This window comes from Chrysemys picta, chromosome 2 (assembly GCF_011386835.1).
Source record: "Chrysemys picta bellii isolate R12L10 chromosome 2, ASM1138683v2, whole genome shotgun sequence".
Lineage (NCBI taxonomy): Eukaryota > Metazoa > Chordata > Testudines > Emydidae > Chrysemys > Chrysemys picta.
In genome coordinates, this window is record NC_088792.1 from 164,787,276 (window position 1) to 164,808,532 (window position 21,257).

General features: G+C 44.5%; 1 protein-coding gene across 8 annotated transcripts in view; it reads right to left on the reverse strand.

The window, feature by feature from the left end:
* Nucleotides 1-21,257, reverse strand: part of VDAC3 (voltage dependent anion channel 3) — a 53,914-nt gene that overhangs the window by 3,442 nt on the left and 29,215 nt on the right. For all 8 annotated transcript variants that reach the window (XM_065584758.1, XM_065584759.1, XM_005286481.5 and 5 more), the window contains 4 exons: nt 13,484-13,536; nt 5,349-5,576; nt 4,102-4,252; nt 1,031-1,088 (listed from right to left, as the gene is read on the reverse strand). In XM_065584758.1, the coding sequence (XP_065440830.1) occupies nt 1,031-1,088; nt 4,102-4,252; nt 5,349-5,576; nt 13,484-13,536 (490 nt within the window). The remainder of the gene's footprint in view (nt 1-1,030; nt 1,089-4,101; nt 4,253-5,348; nt 5,577-13,483; nt 13,537-21,257) is intronic.

The window sequence follows — 21,257 nt, forward strand, 5'->3', positions numbered from 1 at the left end:
TTGGGTATATAGTAACAGCTAATAATACAGCTGTGCTAGAGTACCTCAATCTTTATCTGCAGTTTGACTTGGGCAGAGACTTAAATGAAATGAGGAGTCTCATTTTAGGCACCACCTGTATACACAAGTATCTCAAACACCCACAAAGCAAAGTGACTCATGTAGGTCTGCAAACATGAAAGAATAATTCCATTAATTCCTTTTCTGCAGAAAAGGACCTAGGGGGCACAGTGGACGAGAAGCTGGATATGAGTCAACTGTGCTCTTGTTGCCAAGAAGGCAAACGGCATTTTGGGCTGTATAAGTAGGGGCACTGCCAGCAGATCGAGGAACGTGATCGTTCCCCTTTATTCGACATTGGTGAGGCCTCATCTGGAATACTGTGTCCAGTTTTGGGCCCCACACTACAAGAAGGATGTGGAAAAATTGGAAAGAGTCCAGGGGAGGGCAACAAAAATGATTAGGGGTCTGGAGCACATGACTTATGAGGATAGGCTGAGGGAACTGGGATTGTTTAGTCTCCAGAAGAGAAGAATGAGGGGGGATTTGATAGCAGCCTTCAACTACCTAAAGGGGGGTTCCAAAGAGGATGGAGCTCGGCTGTTCTCAGTGGTGGCAGATGACAGAACAAGGAGCAATGGTCTCAAGTTGCAGTGGGGGAGGTCCAGGTTGGATATTAGGAAACACTATTTCACTAGGAGGGTTGTGAAGCACTGGAATGCGTTACCTAGGGAGGTGGTGGAGTCTCCTTCCTTGGAAGTTTTTAAGGCCCAGTTTGACAAAGCCCTGGCTAGGATGATTTAGTTGGGGATTGGTCCTGCTTTGAGCAGGGGGTTGGACTAGATGACCTCCTGAGGTCCCTTCCAACCCTGATATTCTATTATTAAGACTGCTAATCCTTGATTACTTAATGGCTGCCACCTCCATAGCTACCCATTCTGTTGAATAGCTCAAGTTAAAAGATTCTTCTTTTCTATTAAACCCAGTAGGAAGTGATTCCCTTTAGTATTTTTTGTCAGGGCTTACGTACCAGGTCGAAGGGTCTGAGTGTAACCAATTCCAATCAGACTGGCATTATTCACTTTAGCCTAAAGGTAGAGACAGAATAAAAGCGCACGTCAAAACACCATCACTCCTACTTTTATAGGCACGCAGGCACAATAACTTTTCCACTGGAATCAGCAGCAGTCGCAGAGAAATCTACAAGCATCAGAAAGTAGACATATTAACCAGCAATGGAAAAGAGCTCTCAAAAATATATGCCCCTGCAAATGCAGAGTAGTTTGCTCTATAAAGAGTTCTGTTTAAAATTAGATCAATGGGGTTTGTGCCAGTTTCTTTGAGCGATTATTCTGTTTCATAGGCCTAGTCTTCACTTACCGGCTGGTCCGGCGGCACGCCATCGATGTTCTGGGATCGATTTATCGCGTCTGGTTAAGACGCGATAAATCGATCCCGGAAGTGCTCACAGTCGGCGCCGGTACTCCAGCTCGCCGAGAGGAGTACGCGGCGTCGACGGGGGGAGACTTCCGGCCGCGTCTGGACCGCGGTAAGTTCGGACTAAGGTACTTTGAATTCAGCTACGTTATTAACGTAGCTGAATTTGCGTATCTTAGTCTGAAGTCCGGACTAAGTGGGGACCAGGCCATAGGCTAGCAGCAAACAAAAAAACACAATTTCCCCCTCAATTTTAGCCCATTGCTGCTACCTATGATCCCTCAAGCTCTTCCACACAGTTCCCCTCCAGTCTTGCCAACTGTGTATTGTTCTAGGCACTTCAATTTGCAACCATCTTCTTGTTACTCAAGAGACTTGAACGTGAGTAACAACTACTTATTAAGTAGGCAGAAGAAATTGAAGAGTGTGGAAGGACTTAGTAACATTTATCTAAAAGTTTTTAAGGGACTGTGCTCAGCCTCTGACTAGTTCATGGGTGTAAACAGGAATGAGGGGAATAGAGATGTTATGTCTGCTTTATTTACCTCCACTTAGGAATCTTGAGGAAATAGTACATAGAGTAAACTAACGAAATTCCCAGATGATGGAGTTACTTACCCAATACCATGTTGTCATTGTCATATTAGAGATTAAAAACAAGATTTGTTGCTCACAGTGGGCACAAAGTGATAGGATTTTAACCTCACCCATCTCCCACCTGTTGAATGGATAATTGCTTCCTGATTTACTGGTCCTCTTTATGACAACATGGGCATACATAATCTTAAAAATCATCAAAGGGGGTGACTTTCAGAGCTGCGAGCCCTCCGCTGTAAGTGACATGACCCTTGAAGTTCAACCCAGGAGTTAAATAAAGGTGTTGAACTAACCCAGGAAGATCAGACATATGGGCAGTAACTAATGCAGTTACTTTACTTTCTGCAAGAGATGATCTCAAAGAGGGAGAAACCCAGGAAGCAGTAATTCTTCAAAATTATTAGGCGCTATAGTGACCAGAAAACAGATGTTTGCAAGTGAATATGACAGTATTTGTATTAAAGTAAGATTTTTGACTGCATGCATTAACCCATTCTGGAGAGAAGGGTTAATACTCCTTTGTACCATTTGTAATTCACCTCCCATCAACTCAATAAACCACAGTTTATCATTACCTCTCTATTTGGTTAGGGTCTTCAGCAAATTTCAACCTGTTTCAAATTAGCTAGTTAAATTATTCCCCCCCACCCCCAAAAAAGTCACCTTCTCACATGCTTTCCTGAAATCTAGATATACTGCACCTGCTGTGTTCCCTTAACTTATTCATTATAGTGCCTCACACAGGGCTAAAGTAAAGTAATGGCAGATTATGAAATCACACTGCATCACTCATAGCTAAGGGCTTGTCTATATGGAGAATTAGCGTAGGGAAAGCCGGGGTGCAAGTCTACAGCCCTGTAGTAGGCTGTGTGGACTCTGCTACACGCACTAGACGTTCCCTAGTGTACTTTGACCAACTGCAGGAGGCTTAACATAGCTCATCTTACTGGCCGTCAGTCAAAGCACACTACAGGTATACTGTAGGGAATGTCTACACTGCAGTTAAACACCTGTGGCTGGCCTGGGTCAGCGGGCTTAGGCTGCAGTGCTGTAAAATTGTGGTTTAGATGTTTGGGCTAAGGCTAAAGCCTGGGTTCTGGGACCCTCCCCCCTCACAGGGTCCTAGAGCTTGGGCTCCAGCCCAAGCCTGAATGTCTACAGTGCAGTTTTACAGCCCAGTAGCCCAAGCCTGAGTCAGCTGACACATACCAGCCACATGTGTTTAACTGCAGTGTAGACATAACCTAAAAGTTCTGACCAACTGCAGTTAAGCTATGTTAAGCCTACTGCAATTGGTCAAAGCACACTATGGAACTTCTAGTGGGCGGTAGCACAGTCCACACAGCCAGTTAGTGCATGATCCTCAACCGGTGTATGAGTATCTCTGGGGGTACGCACAGGTCTTCCAGTGGGTACATCAACTTATCTAGATATTTGCTTAATTTTACAACAGGCTACATAAAAAGCACTAAAAGTCAGTACACAAACTATAATTTCATACAGACAATGACTTGTTTATACTGCTCTATCCAGTTTACACAGAAATACAAGTACAATATTTATATTCCAATTGATTTATTTTATAATTATATGTAAAAATTAGAAAGCAAGCAATTTTTCAGTAATAGTGTGCTGTGATACTGTTGTATTTTTATGTCTGATTTTGTAAGCAAGTTGTTAAGTGAGGTGAAACTTGGGGGTACGCAAGACAAATCAGACTCCTGAAAGGGGTACAGTAGTCTGGAAAGGTTGAGAGTCACTGCACTAGAGTGCTGTATATTTACACTCCAGCTTGTCATAAACCAATGGTCGGTATAGATAAGCCAGAGAGAGAGAGAGAGAGAGAGTGTGTGTGTGTGAGAGAGACAGACAGAATGAGGCTTAAGTATATTCCATAATTCACCAACAGTCTACAACATACATTCTCCATACACCAATAACTGAAAAGGGACAGCATAACAACACAAGGTGCCATAGGTTTAAACAATAACCACCCTGTGCCATCAGTTTACAGCATTTAAGCAAACTTCAGTTGTGCTTTCAATGCTAATCTGGTGAAATACTTACCGCAATGGAAGTATTTTCATCCAGCTGATACTTAGTGGCAATGCCAAAACGGGTATTGTTACTGCCAGCAGTCCAAGCAAGATTTACTGATGTCTCAACTTTATCGTTAACCTTCTGATAGATTGACCCACCAAATTCAGTGCCATCATTCCTGTTTGTAACAGATAAAAAGAGTGTGTGAAGATCTCTCCTGTTTGCTGGTGTTTAACCCTCTGATCACTATGAAGTCTCATCTTTCCCTCTCACCGTCTTTCCAACAAAGTAAGTTCCTACCACCACTTCCCAAATAAACCTGAGGATAACCCTAACCCTGTGGGCATATTCAATCCCATGCTTCTCTCAGCCAGATCCATGTTTATTCATTCCCTGGCCGGACACTTCACCTGCGCTTTGTAGATTCTTCACCAAGAGCTGGGTTTAGCTTGGGGAATGAGGGAGCTTTCCAGGAACTAAGACATTGCACTAAAAGGTTTGAAATTTTGACAGAAGAGAGTTCAGCTTTTCCTTCCCAGGCTAGAAGTAGGGAGGGAAGCAATTCCATGCAGAGCATAAACCAATGGGTTCAGAGGGAGCTACATGCAACACTTGTTGGCTAAAATAAGTCAATATAACTCAGCTTTGGTAAGGAGACTGAAAATGGGGAAAGGCAGACAATTCCCCCCCAAAAAACACTGCCTCTTAAGTACATGTGGCTAGGCAAGTATCACGACACCCAACACTGGGGGTACTTAAGTCTCCTCCCAGATGGAAATGTTAAATGTCTACTTCCACATAGAAGGCTGACATGGTCTAGCACCATCTAAGAGAGAAAAAGGTAGTAATGCTGCATTAATCCCAATCCTCCCAGTTGACATTTTAGTATGTTAGTATGTGGAAATGGGCAATTTACCTGGGATTCAAATTCCTTCAGTAAGAGTGACACAAACCAGCAGTCAAAATTATGTTTACTAACTTAAATCCCCCAGTTATCCTAAACATACCCTCATTAAAAAACTACCTTAATTCCAAAATGTCTTTTCCAATACCAAATTTAGGGGAACAGAATTACCCTGATGATAAAGATAGCAAATTGGGCAGTGACCCTCCTGTAACTGTCTCTTGGGGATGAAAATAAGGTATGTAAAAAGCCTTTCAAATCTCAGTCTGAAATCAGTGTCCTCCTTTTCTCCACCCAGTACACATCTGATGCAGTTAGCCACACAGTTTGCCTGGCATAATCTAGCCTAGCTCCTGTGGTATATACTCACACATTAGTGTGTAGTTGGAAGTCTCCTGCCTTGTATCCTAATGCAAAGTTATTCTGTGATAGTTTAGACTTGGCTGTATCAAAAGCCATCTGATAACCAGCAAGCCAGCCTTCATAGCCCAACACAGCCCAGCCATGGATGGTTGGTCCAGAAAGGTCAACGTCAATGTTGCAGCCTAGGTTTACGTACTCCCGTTTGTAAGAGGTCTTCAATTTCCCACTCTTCTTTCTGTGGAGAGAAACATTTTGTTTTACCCAGCCTAGCATGGGCCAGCTACATAGTATTTATGATGTCTGCACAGAGCACTTAATACTTCATATGCCTTCGAATTTGTGAAGGGTGGGGGCTGAGATAGATATATTTACAAGCAGTTTTGTCCGTGTATGTTGTCATTATTAATTTATAGGATAGATGCACAGACCTAAGTACCTACAAGTGTATTTTAAACATCTGAATGAATTAAATATATATAAAAATATATATGAGAGAGAGAATGAATATATCCATTTTAGTCCTAATGCCATTTTCCTCAGTTCGTCAGCACTGTTACTGGTTACCAGTTCTAAGGATTATTAGTGGGGCCCTACCAAATTCACAGCCAAGAAAAACATGCCACGGATTGTGAAAACTGGTCTTCTGTACTTTTGTATATTTTTAGTATAGGGTAAAAATACACAATGTTTCTCAAACTGGAGGTCCCAACTCAAAATGGGGTTGCAAGCTTGTTGTAGGGCGGGGGGGGGGGTGTGTGTGTCACGGTAGTCATGCCCTAACTTCTGCGTTGCCTTCAGAACTGGGCAGCTGGAGAGTGGGGCTGCTGGCTGGGCACCCAGCTCTGAAGGCAGCACTGCTGCCAGCAGCAGCACAGAAACAAGGGTGGCATGGTATAGTATTGCCACCTTTCTGTGTTTTTGCTGGCAGTGGTGCTGCCTTCGGAGCTGGACAGCCATCAAGCAGCAGCTGCTGGCCAGGTGCCTCGCTCTGAATGGTCCACTGCTTCTGGCAAAGAACGGCAGCTGCAGCGCAGAAATAAGGTGACATGGTATGGTATTGCTACCCTTCTGTGCTGCTGCTGTCAGTGGTGCTACCTTCACAGCAGGGTGGCCGGAGAGCAGCGGCAGCTGGCCGGGCACCCATCTGTGAAGACAGCGCCACTGCCAGCAGCACCACAGAAGGGTGGCAATACCATACCATGCCACCCTTATTTCTGCTGCCTTCAGAGCGGGGCACCCAGCCAGCAGCTGCTAGCGTCCAGCCACCCAGCTCTGAAGGCAACACAGAAGTAAGAGGGACAATACCACGACCCCCCTTACAATAGCCTTGCAACCCCCCCTTGGGCCAGGACCCCCAAGTTTGAGAAACACTGATTTAAGGGATTTACATATTTATATTTTCCCATTTTAAAAACACATTCATGGTTTGTTACAACACTGTGAAAATTTAAGATTTAAATATCTGAAACTGTGAAATTCAAGATTTAAAAAATGCTAAGACTGACATTTACAAAAATGGACCATGAATTTGGGAGGGCCCTAATTATTAGCACTTTTGCACCTAAAGCAGAAAACATGATGCTACAATCTTAGGCCTGGTCTACACTACAGAGTTAGGTTGATGTAAGGCAGCTTACATCGACCTAATAATTAAAAATAAAAAATAATGTCAGCGGCAACATCAAGGGTTGGCAACCTTTCAGAAGTGGTGTGCCGAGTCTCATCTACTATAGACTTATAGAAAAACTAAACTATTATTGTATGTAAAGTAAATAAGGTTTTTAAATGTTTAAGAAACTTCATTTAAAATTAAATTAAAATGCAGAGCCGCCCGGACCGGTGTCCACGACCTGGGCAGTGCGAGTACCACTGAAAATCAGCATGCGTGCCATAGGTTGCCTACCCCTGGTCTACACTAAGGTCCCTCCCAACATAACTCACCTATTACATCGACTTAACTCCACCTGCATGAGAGGTGTAGTGCTTAAGTCAACGTAGTTAGGTTGACACAATGGCAGTGTACATACTACATGGCTTATGTCAACTTAAGTGGCCTCCAGAAGGTGTCCCACAATGCTCCATGTCACCACTCTGGTCACGGTTTTCAACTCCACTGCCCAGCAGTGAGGTATGTAGGAACAAGCACCTCCCGTTAAAGGACCGTGAAATTCTGAATTTTCATTTCGTTTGGTCGATGTGGACAGCTCCCCTGGCAACTGCCCAGCTGAGCATGCTGGCCACATGCTCCAAATGTGCTCCTGCCTGGAGTACATAGGAAATGATGGATCTTCTGGGTCTGTGGGGAGAAGAGGCTGTGCAGGCACAGCTGCGATCCAGCTGTAGAAACATGGACATCTATGAGCAGATCTCTCAGGGCATGGAAGGGAATGGTTACAAGAGAGATCTGGCAGCAGTGCCATGTGAAAGCCAAGGAGCTGTGTCAGGCAATCTGAAGGCAAGGGAGGCAAACAGTCACTGTGATGCGGCACTGCAGACATACCGCTTTTACAAGGAGCTACATGCTATCCGTTGCAGCGACCCCACAACTATCCCCAAATGCCCCATGGATACATTGAACAAGTCGTAGTCACTGCAGACAACACCGAGAGAGAGATGTTGGATGAGGAAGAGGAGGATGACAATGGAGCACAGATGAGTGGGGAATCCACTGTCCTGGCGAGCCAAGAGCTGTTTATAACTCCAGAGCAGTCCAGCAAGTTGCAGCATGAGCAAGCGTGATACCGGTGAAGGAACATCCAGTAAGTAGCACTGATATTCCAGGGGCACATTTCTCATGTACTAATTTTTATTCGTGTTACAAGAGGTAGTGAAATAGCCACTCTACCTCCACTGGCTATCTGCTTCTCATTGCCTGGCACAGCTAGGCAGAACGGACCCTGCAAAAGTTTATGTGCACAGGGATGTCATGTAAATCCTCCACAGAGATCTGAAAGGAAACTTTCCTGCAGGTACTTTGTAATCCATTGCCGAAGATTTCTGGGGAGGGCTGCCTTATTTCTTCCACCGCAATAGGACATGTTCCCATGCCACTTATCTATTCACTTGCAAGGCATCATTCAGCACAGGCTAGCAGCATAAGGACCCGGTCTGTAGCCTGATGCATGCAGCAGCTGTTCCCTTTCCGCCTCCGTTACCTTCAGGAGTGAGATATCAGCTAAAGTCACTGCAGCTTGTGGAAAATGGCACCAGTATTCTGTTCAACATGCTCAATAAGTACCTGGCCACAATGAAAATGTACTGCTTCACACTTGAAATCACTCCTCTGAATTTGTGCAATACAGCAATTTTCTCATATATCTAGTCTATGTACTCGCAATAGTACCTCTGTCCATTGTGTGTTTTGCAGCTGCAAATGTGGCCTTCACCTCCCTTTACATTAGTGGAGAGGCTGAGCCAGATAAAGAGAAGAACGAACCCAGGATGACATGTTTGTAAATATCATGCAAGCCTCTGGATCAGCAGACAGTGAGCCAGAGGGCGTGGAGGATCACTCTCACACAGAAATGGACATGGACATTCATGACAGGAGAAGAGCTCAGGAGAATAAGTGACGCACAGCAGGAGACGATAGCTCTTCTGAAGGAGCAATCAGACATGCTGAGGAATCTGGTTGATCTACATCATCTTCGAGGTCACCTCCCTCTGCAGCCTGTCCAGAACGGTCTTCCAGCACTACCCTTCTCCGCCCCACACACACGGACACTTCCATGTGGCATCAGCGGCAAGTGACCTATCCCTACCACTCCACCCCGTGGGAGGGGACAGAATCACAGCTTCACACACAACGATGTGTGACAGACAAGGTCAGTGTAAGTGTTTTTAAAAAGGAAAATGAATATGCTTTTCTCCCTCAAGTTCATTCCCCTGTATTTCTACAGTATACCTCTGTCGTACATATAATTGTTTGGTTTGTGCAATAATTCAGAGACCAGTTTTGGAAGCTTAATTAATCTTTATTAGTTCGAAGCATGGGGGAAAAGAGGTAGAGGCCAATAGAGAAACTGAGGCACGGAAGGGGAGGGATGTAAAGCAGTTACACAAGGAGTCATAGCATAGCTAGAGCTGGGGATAGAACCAAGGAGTCGTGGCTCCCAGCCCCTCCCTCATTTAACCACTAGCCCCCACCCTCTCTGTGGAATGAGTTGCTGAGTCTCAGCCCAATCCCTGTGAGGAGCATAGCATCAAGCATCCCCCCCAGCACTGGCAGTCCTAGTGGTAGGGCTAGGGGCTGGAGTGTGGTACCCCCATTATCTCCCTGGCTGCCCCATTGTAGAGGTGCCTGGGGAAGCTGAGATGCCATGGATGCTGCCCCCATGCCTGGCAGGAGGAGATGAGCACTGACCACCCAGAGGTACCCACTCAGCATCCCCAGTGCAACCCCACCCACAGATCATGTTGCTGAGGGGACAGAACCTCGTCCGGCTCTGGCAAGGGAGTGGGGTCCAGTGGTTGGGGGAGAGGTGGCTGGGGCTCATAACTCCGGGGCTCTCTTCCCAGGTCTGGGAGAAGAGTGGGGTGTAAGGGTTCAACGGGGGGGGGGAGGGAAATCACTGAGATCATAGAAAGAAGTGCATTTGCAAGGTCACACTACTACACACACAGCACTTACAGCGCAGTTCAGACCAGTGCCAAAAACACAGTCAAACAAAAAGCAGCACGCATTACTGTGGGTCATTATTAAAATGGTCTTTCAAAGCCTCCCTGAGCCGCATAGCTCCATGTTGAGCTCTTCTTATAGCCCTGATATCTGGCTGCTCAAAATCAGCCACCAGACCATCCACCTTTCCACACCAGGGGAAAAAAAAAACTTCCCCCCTTTGCTTCACAGATATTATGAGGTGCACAGCAGGCAGCTATAACCATGGGGATATTTTTTTCACTGACGTCTAACCTACTGAGTCAACTTCTCAAGTGCCCCTTCAATCAGTCAAAGGCACATTCAATAATCATTCTCCACCTGGTGAGTCTGTCATTGAAGTGTTCCTTGCTGCTATCCAGGTGTCCGGTATACGGCTTCATGAGCCACAGGAGTAAGGGGTAGGCTGGGTCTCCCACGATCACTATTGGCATTTCAACATCTCCAATGGTGATTTTGTGGTCTGCAAAGAAAGTTCCTGCTTGCAGCCTTCCAAACAGGCCTGTGTTCTTAGATATGTGCATCATGCACCTTTCTAGACCATCCTGTGTTGGTAAAATGTCCCTGGTGATCCACCAGCATTTGCAACACCATAGAAAAGTAGCCCTTATAGTTTAGATACTCTATGGGAAAGCAGTCCAGCGCCAAGATAGGGATATGCGTGCCATCTATCACCCCAATACAGTTAGGGAACCTCACTGCAGCAGAACCATCCAGGATCTCCTGCACATTGCCCCCAGTCAGTCCTCCTCAGCAGGTGATGATTAATGGCCCTGCATACTTGGATCACAGTAACCCCCATACTGGATTTCCCAACTCCAAAATGATTCCCGACTGATTGGTAGAGTTAGGCATTGCAAGCTTCCACACAGCAATCGCCACTCGCTTATCCACTGTCAGTGCAGCTCTCAGTTTGGTGGGTCAGTGAGCTGCAGGGCTGGAGTGAGCTTCGCAGACAGTTCCAGAAAAGTGGCCTTGCGCATTCAAAAGTTTTGCAGCCACTGCTCATAATCCCATACCTGCGTAATGATGCAATCCCACCAATCAGTACTTGTTTCTTGGGACCAGAGCTCTCCACCCTGGCTTCCAGCAGGGCTACTTGAAAGGAATTGTCATATTCCATCTGATGGCTCCTCTGAAAATACTGCAGGATTAGGCGCATTGAGTTTGCAACAGTGCAGAGCTGTGCGGGACCCATGCTTCTCTAGAGATGGCATACTCTCAGGTACACTAGGCTTTTGAAAACAGGTGTGAAATATTGTGGGATGTAGATGAAATTAGAGGAAAGAGAAAAATACATCATGGGATGTTCGAGTTCCCAGACACCCTCAGGAGAATGTTTTGCCCCCATGAGGCATTGCAAACCCTTCCCATAACACCCTTCACTAGATGGTGGCAAGTTGCACAGTGGGAAAGCTACCCAAGGTGCACTGCTAGTGAGAACGCGCTCTGCTGACACAAGGAGAGTAGCGTGGAGATGCACAATCAAGCTACTGCAGTGGCTAGAGATCGACTTAAGTCGACTGAATTTTGTAATGTAGACTTGCCTTAACTTCACAATAGCTCAAGCGCTTAACATCTGCAAAAAGTGATTAATCCTCCTTTTCTCTGAATCTTGTCCTCCCTTGGCTTCCGTGATTGTCCTCTTACGGGTCTCTTCCTACATCTCTAATTGCTCCTTCAGTGTACCCTGAGGAGGATCTTCCTCATCCCCCCTCCAACTGTGTGTGGGGTTCTGTCCCCATTCCTCATCTCTTTTTTCTCTACACCTTATATCTGGGTCATCTTAGCCGCAAACACAAATTCAACTTCTATCTCTATGCTGACAACTTACAGATCTTCCTCCAGACCCAGCTCCTTTTCTCCAAACAAAAAAGTCTCAGCCTGTCTCTCGGAGATCTCCTTGTGGATGTCTAGCCATCAGCTCAAGTTCAACATGACTAAAACACAGCTCCTAATCTTCCCTCTCCCCCAAAGCCCTTTCCTACAAGAAGCCTCCTTTCTCTATCACTGTGGACAACAGCAGCATCCTGGCTTGTCACTCAGGCCTGTAACCTGGGCATCATCTTTGACTTGGACCTCTCTCTAGGTCCTTATATCCAGGTTGTGTCTAAATCTTGACGATTCTTGCCACAACATCTAAGATATGGCCTTTCCCTAACCACCCACTAAGTAAAAAGCTCATCCAAGCTCTCAGTCTCATATCACAATTACTGCAACCTCCTTCTTTCTTGCAAATACAATTTTGCCCCACCCACATCCAATTAGAATGCTTCCTAGCTCACCACTTTTACCATGTCACCTCTCTCTTTAACTCCATCTAGTGGCTCACCCTTATCTGTCACATCAAACTTCACTTGCTTGTCTTCACTTTCAAGGCCCTTTTGCAGCCTACCCCCACCATCCTTATCTCTTATTTGCTACTGAGATGTCAACTCCCGTCTCCAAATGGCCCATGATGCTAGCCTCTGTCACCCACTTGTTAAACTTTCAAACAATCACCTTTGTGCTTTCTCCCATGCTGCCTCTCATGATTCAGTGGAGCTCCCCATAAACATCAGCAACGCTAACTCATTATCCTCCTTCAAACTCTCCTTTACTGTGGTGCCTACAAACAACAAAAAAAACCCTGACAATGGTTAAACTGGTGGTGCACTGATACCACTGCTGATCATGCTGACTAATATTGTCTCACTGTTTCCTTGTATTCTGTTATCTGTATCTGTTATCTCTTGCCTTATATTTAGATTCTAAGCTCTTTGAGGCAGAGACTGCCTTATTGTTCTGTCTGCGCACAGCACCTAGCATAGTGGGGTCATGGTCCAGAACTTGAGCTCCTACCCTGTTTCCCCGAAAATAAGACAGTGTCTTATATTAATTTTTGCTCCCAAAGATGCGCTAGGTCTTATTTTCAGGGGATGTCTTATTTTTCAGAAATGAAAAATGCCTTATCGGTGGATGCCTTATTATCGGGGAGGTCTTATTATCGGGGGGATGCCTTATATTACAACGAGAGGCAAAACTGTAAGTAGGCCTTATTTTCGGAGGATGTCTTATTTTCGGGGAAACAGGGTAGGTGCTATGATAACACAAATAATAAATACTACTACTACTATCAGTGACACTTTTCTACTTTCACACAATCTCCAATGTTAGAGGTATAGAAGTACCATTTCTTAGTATTTTTATTTATTACACATTTTTAGATGGAGGGGAAATGACAATTTTGAGAGGAATCTTTCATCAAATATATTATTATAAACCTGATATTAGCTGTGTCCTTACAAATATTCTACCAAGAACTGCAGAATAAAAAGTTCTTTATTTTTATCCAGATCGCCTACCTGTTGGGATACTGGAATATGATGATGCTCATTTATCACTGCCACTGAAGTCAGACAATTAACTTTTCATTTGAAAAATTTAACAAATCTGTTTAATCCAATTCCAGGAATCTCTACACAAAATTGAAGTAGGATATTTACCCTGTGTTTGGTACAAATATGGTGTCAAGAGTCAACTTCAATCCCTCAGCTAACTGCAAAAGAAGAAGAAAAAGGTCAGATTATCAAGGCTCCTTCTATTGAAAAAGATGATTGGCTTTATATTCTCTTACCTTACTATAATTCCCATCTCCTCCTCTTGTCTGAATAGAAGATTCACATGATCTTTTGTACAAAAAAGTAAGTAATTTGCAGAGAACTCTATATTGAAGATTTAGTTTGAGTGAATAAAGCAAGTAACTTCACTAGTTTTCCACATTCCCAGATACCAAAGCGGTGGGCACCTTATAAATATGTACTTAGAGCATAAGAATGGCCATACTGGGTCAGACCAATGGTCCATCCATCCCAGTATCTTGTCTTCTGACAGTGGCCAATGCCAGGTGCTTCAGAGAGAATGAACAGAACAGGTAATCATCAAGTGACCCAGCCCCTGTTGCCCATTCCCAGCTTCTGGAAAACAGAGGCTAAGGACACCATCCCTGCCCATCCTGACTAATAGCCATTGATGGGCCTAAACTTATCTACATTATCAACACTGAGGATGGAGTGGAGGTTCAGGATAATCTAGGCATGGCCCAATGTCTAAACAAATACTTTACCTCAGTCTTTAATGAGGCTAATGAGGAGCTTAGGGACAATGGCAAGATGACAAATGGGAAGAGGATATGGAGGTAGATGTTACCACATCCGAGGTAGAAGCCAAACTCAAACAGCTTAATGGGACTAAACCGGGGGGCCCAGATAATCTTCATCCAAGAATATTAAAGGAATTGGCACATGAAATTGCAAGCCCATTAGCAAGAATTTTTAATGAATTTGAAAACTCAGGGGTTGTACCGTAGGACTGGAGAATTGCTAACATAGTTCCTATTTTTAAGAAAGGGGAAAATAAAAAAAGTGATCTGGGTAACTACAGGCCTGTTTGACATCTGTAATATGCAAGGTCTTGAAAAATTTTTTGAAGGAGAAAGTAGTTAAGGACATTGAGGTCAATGGTAATTGGGACAAAATACAACATGGTTTTACAAAAGGTAGATCGTGCCAAACCAATCTGATCTCCTTCTTTGAGAATGTAATAAGATTTTTTTAGGCAAAGGAAACGCAGGGGATCTAATTTACCTCGATTTCAGTAAGGTATTTGATATGGTTCCAAATAGGGAATTAGTTAAATTGGAAGAGATGGGGATCAATATGAAAACTGAAAACTCCACCAGAGAGGTCCTTTGGGGCCATCTGCCTGTCCCAAGTCAGGATAAAGGAGGAGGGTTGGGCGTGGGGCTAGCAACTCCACCCCGTAAAAAATCAACCTGCTATAGAAACGCCAACAATAGAGATAACAGAGACTTTTAGCCTGGAAAAAGAAGGGTCTTCGACTCGAAGACGCATGACGCTGGGTGGTGAAAGTCGTGAGGAAGCCACTAAGCTGATTACCCTTCTTGCAACCAGGAGGATTACCATTGGTACATGGAACGTGAGGACCATGTACGAGTCAAGAAAGATGGCACAGGTCGCAGCAGAGATGAGGAGCAACAACTTGACCCTACTAGGCATTAGCGAGACAAGATGGACGCAAGCTGGACAAAGACGACTGTTGACAGGAGAGCTGTTGTTGTATTCCGGACATGAAGAGAGTGACGCACCCCACACACAGGGAGTAGGCTTCATGTTGTCCAAGCAGGCACAGAGGGCACTGATTGGTTGGGAGGCACATGGTTCCAGGATCATCACAGCATCCTTCAGAACTAAAATGAAGAGGATTAAGATGAATGTTGTACAGTGCTATGCTCCAACCAATGACAGTGAAGAGGGAGACAAAGACTATTTTTACAATAGACTTCAGAAAATATTAGAGATTCTCCCAGACAAAGACATTACCATCCTTATGGGAGATTTTAATGCCAAAATTGGACCTGACAACACAGGATATGAACAAGTCATGGGGACCCACGCTCTGGGAGAGATGAGTGAGAATGGAGAGAGATTTGTGGATCTGTGTGCACTTAACAACTTGGTCATAGGAGGTAGCATCTTTCCTCACAAGCGGATCCACAAGAGTACCTGGGTATCGCCAGCAGGCACGATAGAAAATCAGATCGATCATGTCTGTATTAGCAAGAAGTTCAGAAGATCTTTGCAGGACGTTAGAGTTAGAAGAGGAGCAGACGTAGCGTCCGACCATCACTTACTGGTGGCCAGATTGAAGCTGAAGCTGAAGAAGAACTGGATAGACGCGTCAGATAGAAGAATGAAGTTCAACGTTAGCCTTTTGAAGGATCATAAGATCAAGGAAGATTTTGGACTGACACTGAAGAATAAGTTTTCAGTACTACAGGATCGGTCTGAGGAAGAGGAAGACAGTGTATCCAACAGATGGCAGAAAGTGAGAGACACACTTAGGTCAGCATGCCAGGAAGTGCTTGGAATTAAGAAATATCAGCAGAAAGAGTGGATCACAGCAGAGACCTTGATTAAGATAGAAGATAGAAAGAAGAAGAAGGCAGTAGTTAATAACAGCAGGACTAGAGCAGCAAAGGCTAAAGCGCAAAAAGAGTATGCTGAAGCCCATAGAGCAGTGAAGAGGAATATTAGGAAGGATAAGAGAGATTATGTGGATGGACTGGCAGCAGAAGCGGAGCAGGCAGCATACAACGGTAATATGAAACAGCTGTATGACATCACCAAGCGACTGTCTGGAAAGTTCAGCAAACCAGAGCGTCCCGTCAAAGACAAGCAGGGAAAGTCTATAACAGAAATAGAACAACAGATGAATAGATGGGCGGAGCACTTTGAGGAACTCCTGAATAGACCAGCACCATTAAATCCACCAGACATTGACCCAGCCAACGAAGACCTTCCAATCAATTGTGATAGACCAACCAGAGATGAGATCAGAAAAGCCATCACTATGATGAAGAATAGGAAGGCGGCTGGACCTGACGATATTCCAGCAGAGGCCCTGAAAGTAGATCTGGATGTTTCAGTGGAAATGCTGTACCCCCTCTTTGAGAAGATATGGGAAGAAGAAGTGATTCCAGCAGACTGGAAAGAGGGATATCTTATTAAAATCCCCAAGAAAGGAGACCTCAGCAATTGTGCCAACTACAGAGGAATCACACTTCTGTCGGTGCCAGGGAAGGTCTTCAACCGAGTTCTCTTAGAGAGAATGAAGGATGCCGTCGACCCACAGCTACGAGATGAGCAAGCAGGTTTCCGGCAAAATAGATCATGCACGGACCAGATAGCAACGCTTCGCATCATAGTCGAGCAGTCTATGGAGTGGAACTCCTCATTGTACATCAACTTTGTTGACTATGAAAAAGCATTCGATAGCGTGGATCGAGAGACTCTCTGGAAGCTCCTTCGGCACTATGGCATCCCAGCAAAGGTGGTCAACCTGATTAAGAACTTATATGATGGCATACACTGTAGAGTGATCCATGGAGGGCAGCTTACAAACAGCTTCCAGGTGCGAACCGGAGTCAGACAAGGATGCTTGTTGTCACCATTTCTCTTTCTCCTTGTCCTTGATTGGATTATGAAGACATCCACTTATGAGCGTAGGAACGGAATCCAGTGGACGTTGTGGACCCAGCTTGATGACCTGGATTTTGCCGATGACCTTGCACTCCTTTCGCATCGCAAACAGCAGATGCAAGAGAAGACCAACGTAGTGGCAGCCATATCATCACAGGTTGGCCTCAACATCCACAAGGACAAGACCAAGATCCTCAAGATTAACTCCATCAGTAATGACCCAGTCACACTGAATGGAATCCCTCTGGAAGAAGTGCAGTCCTTCACCTACCTAGGCAGTATCATCGACCAACAGGGTGGCACGGACGCAGACATCAAAGCAAGGATTGGTAAGGCAAGAGCAGCTTTCTTACAGCTCAAGAACATCTGGAGCTCTAGAGAGCTGTCTTTGGCAACAAAGATTAGACTGTTCAATTCCAACGTGAAATCAGTCTTATTGTATGGAGCTGAAACCTGGAGGATAATTAAAACAACCACCAGGAGGATCCAGACCTTCATAAATAGTTGCCTTAGAAGGATTCTCCAGATCCGCTGGCCAGACACCATCAGCAACATCTACCTCTTGGAGAGGACCCATCAACTTCCAGCAGAGGAAGAAATTAGAAGGAGAAGGTGGGGTTGGATAGGACACACACTACGCAAGCAGCCAACCAACATCACTAGACAGGCATTGCGGTGGAACCCCCAAGGCAAGCGGAAAAGAGGCCGTCCAAGAAACACCTGGCGACGCGACCTTCAGGCTGATAGCAAAAAAATGGGCTATACCTGGAACCAGCTAGAGCAAATGGCCCAGGATAAAGGACTCTGGAGATCTGTGGTTGGCGGCCCATACCCCGACTGGGGTGATGGGCATGAGTGAGTGAGTGAATGAAAACTGAAAGGTGGTCCTGCCATGCGGGCAGGGGACTGGACTCGATGACCTCTCGAGGTCCCTTCCAGTCCTATAATCTATGAATCTATGAATAAGGAACTGGTTAAGGGGAGACCACAATGGATCATACTGAAAAGTGAACTGTCAGGCTGGAGGGAGGTTACTAGTGGAGTTCCTCAGGGATTGGTTTTGGGACCAATCTTATTATTACTGACCTTGGCACAAAAACTGCGAGTGTGCTAATAAAATTTGCGGATGACACAAAGCTGGGAGGTATTGCCAATACCGAGAAGGACCGGGATATCCTACAGGAAGATCTGGATGACCTTGTAAACTGGAGTAATAGTAATAGGATGAAATTTAATAGTGAAAAGTGCAAGGTCATGCATTTAGGAATTAACAACAAGAATTTTTGTTATAAGCTGAGGACTCATCAGTTGGAAGTAACAGAGGAGGAGAAGGACCTCGCAGTATTGGTTGATCACAGGATGACTATGAGCCGTCAATGTGATGTGGCCGTGAAAAAACCTAATGCTGTCTTAGGATGTATCAGGCGAGGTATTTCCAGTAGAGATAAGGAGGTGTTAGTACCACTATACAAGGCACTCGTGAGACCTCATCTGGAATACTCTGGGCAGTTCTGGTCTCCCATGTTTAAGAAGGATGAATTCAAACTGGAACAGGTACAGAGAAGGGCTACTAGGATGATCCGAGGAATGGAAAACCTGTCTTGTGAAAGGAGACTCAAAGAGCTCGGCTTGTTTAGCCTAACCAAAAGAAGGCTGAGGGGAGATCTTATTGCTCTCTATAAATATATCAGAGGGATAAATACCAGGGAGGGAGAGTAATTATTTAAGCTCAGTACCAATGTGGACACAAGAACAATTGGATATAAAGCCAACAGGAAGTTGGGACTTTAAATTAGACGAAGGTTTCTAACCATCAGAGGAGTGAAGGTCTGGAACAGCCTTCCAAGGGGAGCAGTGGGGGCAAAAGACATATCTGGCTTCAAGACTAAGCTTGATAAGTTTATGGAGGGGATGGTATGATGGGATAGCCTAATTTTGGCAATTAATTGATCTTTGACTAGGGGTTTATTACAGGAGTGGGTGGGTGAGATTCTGTGGCCTGCATTGTGCAAGAGGTCAGACTAGACCATCATAAGGGTCCCTTCTGACATTAAAAAATCTATGAATCTAGTTTTTTAAAAACCTGTTATACACAACGTCCTGTGGCAAACAGTTCTACAGGTTCACTGTGTGTTGTGCAAAGAAATACTTCCTTTTATTTGTTTTAAACCTGCTGCCTATTAATTTCATTTGGTGATTCCCTAGTTCTTGTGTTATGAGGAGTAAATAACACTTCCTTATTTACTTTCTCCACACCAGTCATGATTTTAATAGACCTCTATAATATTCCCCTGACTTAGTTGTCTCTTTTCCAAGCTGAAAAGTCCCAGCTTTATTAATCTCTCCCATGTGAGGCCTTACATTCAACTTGATGGCATTTCCTCGATTTCCATGTATGTATATACGTAATGCAAAAACTTTTGATTGCCCCATCTGATCAATTCTGAAATTTCAGAGAATGTTCTAGACGTCAATGGCCAGAAACTTTTTATTTTGGGGGATAATTTGAGCACTGAATGGCAGGAAAATGGGGGACAAAGTTGCTGTCATCTGTTGATGGCATCCATTAACAGTCTGCAGCATAACAATACTCCTGCTCAGGGACAGCCAGAGGGAAAGGAGAGAGAACGCTTCATTCCCACTCCCTAATGTTCTTCCTCCTCAAAGACAGCACCACTTGTCCACTCCTTCCTTCTCAATCTTGTTGTAAGAAAGATATTTCAAGGGGCATGGCAGAGACAGAGCCTCCATTTGCACTTAAAAAAATTAGACAAATCTACAGAGTGAGGCCTACATGAGCAATGAAGCATGCTATCCTCTAGTGTGTTTAGGCAGCAGGAGAGGGTGCCAGAGTTTCTTCTGCTGCTGCACCAAACGGGCACTCTGGGGGCTTGATTTTAGCTGAAAACAGGTCTTGTTTTTTGATTTTCACCAAAAATCAATACAACATTCCATGAAATTTTTCAATTAATTGGATGCAGTTTTCAGAAGTTTTACACAGCACAGAGAAATAATATTGAGCTCAGTGTAGGACCTTGCTTTGTTTGGCCAACTAGTAAATCTTTACTTTAATTCTAACTTTTATTTGCACTCACACACCTGTTTAATAAAAACTATTTAAATATTTTGCATAGCTGGTTAGACAACATCTAAATAACCCCCTTGTATTGATGAATATACACCTCTACCCCAATATAACTCTGTCCTTGGGAGCCAAAAAAATCTTGCCACATTATAGGTTAAACCGTGTTATATCGAACTTGCTTTGATCTGCCAGAGCGCGCAGCCCCCCCTCCCTGGAGCTCTGCTTTACCGCATTATATCCAAATTCGTGTTATATTGGGTCGCATTATATCGGGGTAGAGGTGTATTAGTTTTTAGGTCATTAATCTTTCTCAGTGTTATGCAACCTTAACTTTGCAAGATGAAATACTTAAAAACCAGGCAATTACAAAAGTAAGGTTGCTTAACTTCACCATACTGCACATCTGGCAGGTACAACAATGGAGTAGCCAGACAGTGTTAATGGCTCATCGATACCCATTGAGAAAAGAATCCTCTATCCTAGAGATTTCTCAGAGGAAGCATGTACGCCATGGGGGCGGATTAACACACCTCAAAGCAAAGAACTTTCACAAGCTGGAAGAAAACATAAAAGAGGGGAAGTGACATCACTTGGCTCTCTTCCTCCCATCTCAATACTTTGAAGAAACGTCTGGAGGACAAAGACTTTGAATGGGGGAAGAGGGTCCCAGGCTGGGAAAGAGTTCCAGTCCGTGTATTGAGGAACTGAAACCTGTTTGTACCATCTACACTGCTTGATTCAAATCCTGTTTAATTTGCAGAACTTAACTTGTTTTTATTTCTTAGATAACCAACTTTGGCCTTTATGCTTGCTACTTATAATCACTTAGCATCTATGTTTCTGTAGTTAATAAATCTGTTTTCTATTCTACTTAAAAAAATGTGTTTTGGTTGAAGTGCTTGGGAAATCTCAACTCAGTTTACAAAGACTAGTGTGTCTCCTCTCCACATTGAGGGAGGAGTGGACTGGGTAACAAATTTACACTGGCCAGGCTTTGGACCAGTTCAAGATGGTATAGTTCTGGGGTGCAAGGCTGGGGAGCAAGGGAACTGGTGGAGCCTTCCTATTGATGATTCATGAGTGGCTGGGAGAGCATTCATGTAACTCAGTTGGGTGGATGCCTGTGTAAGTGCA